This window comes from Salvelinus sp. IW2-2015, unplaced genomic scaffold, assembly GCF_002910315.2.
Source record: "Salvelinus sp. IW2-2015 unplaced genomic scaffold, ASM291031v2 Un_scaffold3320, whole genome shotgun sequence".
Lineage (NCBI taxonomy): Eukaryota > Metazoa > Chordata > Actinopteri > Salmoniformes > Salmonidae > Salvelinus > Salvelinus sp. IW2-2015.
The window spans coordinates 966-7,265 of NW_019944604.1; the positions used below are offsets into that span (position 1 = coordinate 966).

General features: G+C 38.8%; 1 protein-coding gene across 1 annotated transcript in view; it reads right to left on the minus strand.

Annotated features, from left to right (window-relative positions):
• Positions 1-481: 481 nt before the first annotated feature.
• LOC112075648 (uncharacterized) overlaps positions 482-6,300 on the minus strand; it is a 19,559-nt gene continuing 13,740 nt past the window's right edge. The window contains exons 7-11 of the mRNA XM_070440997.1: positions 5,656-5,699; positions 5,490-5,514; positions 5,265-5,299; positions 745-3,820; positions 482-650 (exon numbers count right to left, since the gene is read on the minus strand). Of these exons, the coding sequence (XP_070297098.1) occupies positions 3,608-3,820; positions 5,265-5,299; positions 5,490-5,514; positions 5,656-5,699 (317 nt within the window). The 3' untranslated portion in view covers positions 482-650; positions 745-3,607. The remainder of the gene's footprint in view (positions 651-744; positions 3,821-5,264; positions 5,300-5,489; positions 5,515-5,655; positions 5,700-6,300) is intronic.

The window sequence follows — 6,300 nt, forward strand, 5'->3', positions numbered from 1 at the left end:
GGTTACAATATTATGACTTGTGTTTTTTTCCCCTCTGTGGCCCAATATTCATCATTTTATATATAGCCTTATAGTCTATGGGAAACTGTAAATTATCTAATGATAGCAACATCATCTAAAAATAATGTTTTATCCAACATCAATTGAAATTAATGATCACAAACGTTTAAATAATAAGTGGGTCTAGTTATATGTGATAACAATGTATAGTGAGCAGTGAAATAACTATTGGTTTCCATTTGTGGTGACTGCTGACTGACATTAGGGATGAGATTAAATAGATCCTGGAATTTAGCCTGGTCTGGAGCAGGCTAGCTCCACAGAATAAATCTCCATGGTAATTTATACCATAACATATCCTCCTGCCCCCTATCCATCTTTAGTGCAACCGGATTACGGATCAATTGAGCCAGGATCACCAAGATATCCTGGCTTAATCCCTTATCCTAGTTTTGTGCAACAGGCCCCTGGACAAGAAGAGTAAGACGAAGGTGAGTATTTATTTACAAGTGTAAATGTAGTGATAGAAAAATCCAAGTAGCGGAGCGGGCAGCGGAGGTGAGTTGATGGAATTGAGTAAGCAGATCCAAGGAAGTAACTGAAGTCACCGACGACCAGGTAGGGATGGGATGAGTGTTCCGGGTGAATGACTGTAGACAGAAAAAACGGAGGTAAGTTCAAGGCAAGCAAGACGTACAAAACAAACTCTATCAAACTGGAGGCTGATACGCTGGCACAACATACTGTTCATGGCTAACGATCCGGCAGGGAATGGATGTCAGGTCAGCGCTTATGAAGTGGAGGGGTGATGATCAGGACCAGGTGTGCAGATAGCTGATGGGATACAGGTGCGGGTACTCAGAGATCCTCCAACTAGCTACGTCGCCCGGCAACCATACAGGGTGCGTTCCAGGACACCGGAAAAAAACACTCCAGGACAGAACACAGGCAAAAACAGACTCAGGAAGCGGGATTCGTGACAATGAGGGACAGGAGGCAGACTAAGGGGAGGGCAGCCACCTGAACTAACCTACAAAGACAAAGAACAGTTTACACAAACAGTGAATCTGAGAAAAATGTATTTAAAGTTTATTTTGCTGTCCAGCCAAATATGTTGTAGGTAGATAAGTGATAATGTGTTGTATCTTATTATGAAGTAATGTTTTATGCATATCAACCATGACCACCGATATGACCTATGACCCGTAAAATGTTGTTACTGCACTCAGCCTTTGTATGACCTTAAACAACTACAGTGCCAGTCAAGTTTGGACACACCTACTCATTCCAGGGATTTGCTTTATTTTTTACATTGTAGAATAATAGTGAAGACATCAAAACTATGAAAAAACATATATGGAATCATGCAGTAATCAAAAAAGTGTTAAGCAAATCAAAATATATTTGAGATTCTTCAGTAGCCACCCTTTGCCTTGACAGCTTTGCACACTCTTGGCATTCTCGTTTTACTGTGGATATAGATACTTTTGTACCCGTTTCCTCCAGCATCATCACAAGTTCCTTTGCTGTTGTTCTGGGATTGATTTGCACTTTTCGCACCCAACTACGTTCATCTCTAGGAGACAGAACGCGTCTCCTTCCTGAGCGGTATGACGGCTGCGTGGTCTCATGGTGTTTATACTTGCGTACTATTGTTTGTACATATGAACGCGGTACCTTCAGGCATTTGGAAATTGCTCCCAAGGATGAAAATGAGGTCTTGGCTGATTTCTTTTGATTTCCCCATGATGTCAAGAAAAGAGGCACTGAGTTCGAAGGTAGGCCTTGAAATACATCCACAGGTACACCTTCAATTGACTCAAATTGTGTCAATTAGCCTATCAGAAGCTTCTAAAGCCATGACATCATTTTCTGGAATTTTCCAAGCTGTTTAAAGGCACAGTCAACTTAGTGTATGTAAACTTCTGACCCACTGGAATTGTGATACAGTGAATTATAAGTGAAATAATCTGTCTGTTAACAATTGCTGGAAAAATGACTTGTGTCATGCACAAAGTAGATGTGCTAACCGACTTGCCAAAACTATAGTTTGTTAACAAGAAATTTGCGGAGTGGTTGAAAAACAAGTTTTAATGACTCCAACCTAAGTGTATGTAAACTTCCGACTTCAACTGTAGGTGCTGGTACTCCTCATAGAAGTGGGATTAGCACCACCACAACTCGAGCACTGCACTGAACCCTGTGGTTGGATTTTCTATTGATGAATAAATTGTTCAAGGAGTTTTGTTTTCCCTGTATTGGTGAAATATAACCCTTTCCTAGACCAAGGTTGGTGAGATGCAGTTCCCCCAGCAGAAACATTTGGAGCACCTGGAAAAACACTATATGAATCCCCTACATTATTATTATATACACAATGTTACTTCTTAGCTTCAAAGACAGCTGCTGTTTCACAAAGCAAATGCATAAACATTAATTGCCAAAGTATATTGTCATATGACTGAATATTGGGCAAATTAGTTCGCCAAATTTTATTTGCATGCTTAAGTGTAGCGATTTAGGTCAGTGGTTTCAATTTCTCAGGGTTATCAAACCTTAGTAAACAATTTAATATGAATTAATGCCTAATAACACATTTACTGACATAACAAATCTACTAGAATTATTGTGTGACTAAAGATGAATTTCTGTGGTCAAAAAGCATAGTTCTTATGAGTACTATCTATGAGTACTAAGTAAACCTGATTGAAAAAAACTAGTAAAGATTGAGCCATTGATTAAAATGAGCTTATTTGCATTACAGTATATGCATTACATTACATGAAATTACATTTTAAAAGATCATCTTGGCTGGATAATGTTAGTCTGTTTCACCTCAAGCCTGATAATTAAGCCAATAAACCCAAGTATTATAATTTGTGTTTTAAATCTGTATGTCTGTCAGTAACTTTATACAACACTATAAATGCATGGCGACGTAGATTCAATCAATGGAAAGACATTTGGTATAATACACGGCACAGTAAAAATCTCACTAATACACAACTTTAGTCACAAGGCCACACAAAAGTGACCTAAAGCAATCATTGGTGACATTGAAATAATCTTTGTTAACACAATCAAAGTTAGAAAAGTGGGCAGAGCTGTTTTATTTGATTTACCTTAGATTGGGAGTCTTGGGACATATTCATTTGTTTTCTCCCACACTCATTGAACTCTGGGGACAACTGGTCTTTTAACTCTGTGAAACTCTGCTCATGGCCTAGGACTTTGCAGATCTTCTCCATCAGCTCCATCACCTGACGACGGTCTGGGTCAGTGTTTCTGAACACATGGTACCTGTTCCCACAGAGCTCAACTATCTGTTGAAGATGATGGTCTGAATGGATAAACATCTCTATGTTCATGTTTTTCAGGTCCTCTCCATGAGTAAAGAGGACAATAGTTTTCGCTCTGATTTTACTATCAAAGGCATGTTCCAACTGGTTTAATATCTCTCTCTTACCCTTCGTGAATCGGCCAATTTTAATCACCAACAAGCACACAGACTCATCACTGAAGTATTTTTTGCATTCCTTAACATGTGTGTCTGATTGTGCGTCAACATTGTCATAGAAGAAGTCTGGGGTATCAATGACCCTCACCTTTATCCCTTGTTTTTGCCGCTGTACTTCCTGACACATTTTTGTAACAGGTACAGAACTTCGATATGATTTAAAAACAGGATTTCCCCCCAAGATTGTGTTGCCACTTGCACTCTTCCCAACACCTGCCTGTCCCAGTAATACAATGGTCCAGCTGTTGATGTTTTTAGGTTTCTTCTGTCTTGGTCCTTGCTGCTCATCCAGCACCCCGGCATCTATAAAGCAGTGGTACAATTTAGGCTACGTCTTACATAAAATTCAGACAGTATATAAACCCATTCACATATTCATATCAAATGTTACTTCTTTACATCAACTTTGGCAGTGTAACTAATGATTATTGATCATTCTGAATGAATCGTGAATAATGATGAGTGAGAAAGTTAGAGGGTCTAAAATCATATCGCCAAGACATGCTAACCTCTAGACCGCTGCGCCACTCGTGAGCCCAAGTTGTGAGTGCAAAAGGGAGAGAAACATGAGTTCTAATAAGCAGTCAATGCACAACATTTCTTAATGCAATCGTGGGAAAAACACTTTTGAAAGCAGTTAATGGCCTGTATTAAAAAGAGGGGGATCCCAGCTTTCCATCGCTACCTCATTTATTTATCTTAAACCAGCATAGTTAGGTAAGTAATTCTCTGACTTCTATGGTGGAAAAATTGCAAGATTATGTTATAATGCTTTTATTGCATCAAATGTTTGTTTTATTCAACAGAATAGAAGATTCTTATAACTATTGTGTGTGTGTTCTACTGAGGATGGGCCTCTGGGAGATAACACTGACAGGAGATTTACCATGTCTTTTGGGTGATAAAACCTAAATTGACCGCATTCCAGATCATGAGTTAATGTTTCTGTTCTATACCGTACCAGGGAGAGATGGTTCCAGTTTGGAGTCGGAGGGCCAGACACTGGTCTATACAATGAAAACTGTTGACACAGCAGATGCTGTATTATAGGTATCTTTCATACACATCTTAACCTTGTGACCCATTCTATATATATGTTGTTTGTCATGTAGGTTGAAAGAGGTGTATCTTGCCTATAAAGACTTTGTACTTTTGTCTTGGTGCTCTCAACGGATCATCAGAAATGGTGATTCGTCGACAAGCCATTGCTATTGCAAAGCTCTCACTATTAAATATTTAGTTTAAGTATAACTCTGACTTGTGTGATAAGTTTGTCTCTCCTCATTTGTATTAAAGAAATTAACCATCACACGCATAGGGGAGACCGGGGCTAAATGTAACATGGTTCAATTGTAACAGGTAGGTCTACATTATAGTCACTGTGTTGCAGTTCTCTGGGATATTCAAGTCATCAATACATTGCTAATCATGTTTAGAGTTTGGGATCTAGCTATTGATTAGCCCAATGGGGTATGTATATGGGCTAATCAGCATACTGTATTTATTTATCCATTAAGCTGCTCAGTTGGGCTACAGATGATAATGCTTATTGCTAATAGCACACTGCCTGATAATATGGACCATGTATAGCAGGCGTGGGCAACTTGAAAGGGTCAGGCTGTAGTGGAAGAATGAGAGAAGATAATATCCTCACGACTTGCTGATGCCAGCCTGGTGTGTTGATTGAAATTGGCATTGTGTGAATGGATGGCTGTATACACAGTACAAGGATTTAGTTACAACTTACTAGGTTCAGGGGACACGTCTTAGCTAGGCTTGAACCTAAAACAAGATTGTCAGAAAACACATGCAAACCTTGAGAAATCTATAGTACCAGCTATTCAATACTAATGCACTTTTTATTAAATGTTCATCAGCGCCAATAACAATGCATTGAGTAGCCTAGAGCGTTCAGTTGATCACACTTTTGATCTTTTGATCCTTAAACTTTACAAGGAATGTTTGTACTTACCTGTGCAAGGCAGAACATCTTCCTTCTAAAGGGAAAGAAAATAACTTTTTGTGAAATAAAATATAAAAAAACAAAGTATGCTTTATCCAAAATCTTTTTTAGTGCAGACCCATCACACTTTTTTGGCCATTTCCATTTAAATCAAACATTGTCATTTTGTACTTACCTCTCGCTGTCCGGTATCTATTCTGGTGTCGTCTATCTTTGAAGCTGTTAAGGGAAATAAATATATGTTTAGTAATCAAACCTTTGACACATACAGACTAACCCACTATGCATTATTATAATCATCCACTTTGTGACATGCATTTGGCATCAAGCATAACGATCATGTATAGCAGGCGTGGGCAACTTGAAAGGGGTGAGGCTGTAGTGGAAGAATGAGAGAAGATAATATCCTCACGACTTGCTGATGCCAGCCTGGTGTGTTGATTCAATTCGGCATTGTGTGAATGGATGGCTATATACACAGTCAGGGGCGAAAATCTGATATCAACTTTGGGGGACAATTACATGACATTTTCTCAGAGCAATTCCTGAGGGGGACACCAAAGTAGTTTCTGTAACACAAGGCCTATGTTGTAATATGTTAAATGTATATTGAGGAAACATAATCACTACTACTGGATAATTGATAGGTACAGTAGTTAACTGAAGGGTTGTCCCAACTTGTTCAAATGTTTAAATCATTATAATACTACTACTAATAATAGTTATAGCAGTGTTCCTTTCAGTCCAGTATGTATTCAGGTATTTGTACTTACAACCAGCAATACCAAGAAAGGCCAGTAGGTGGCAATGGTACTGTACA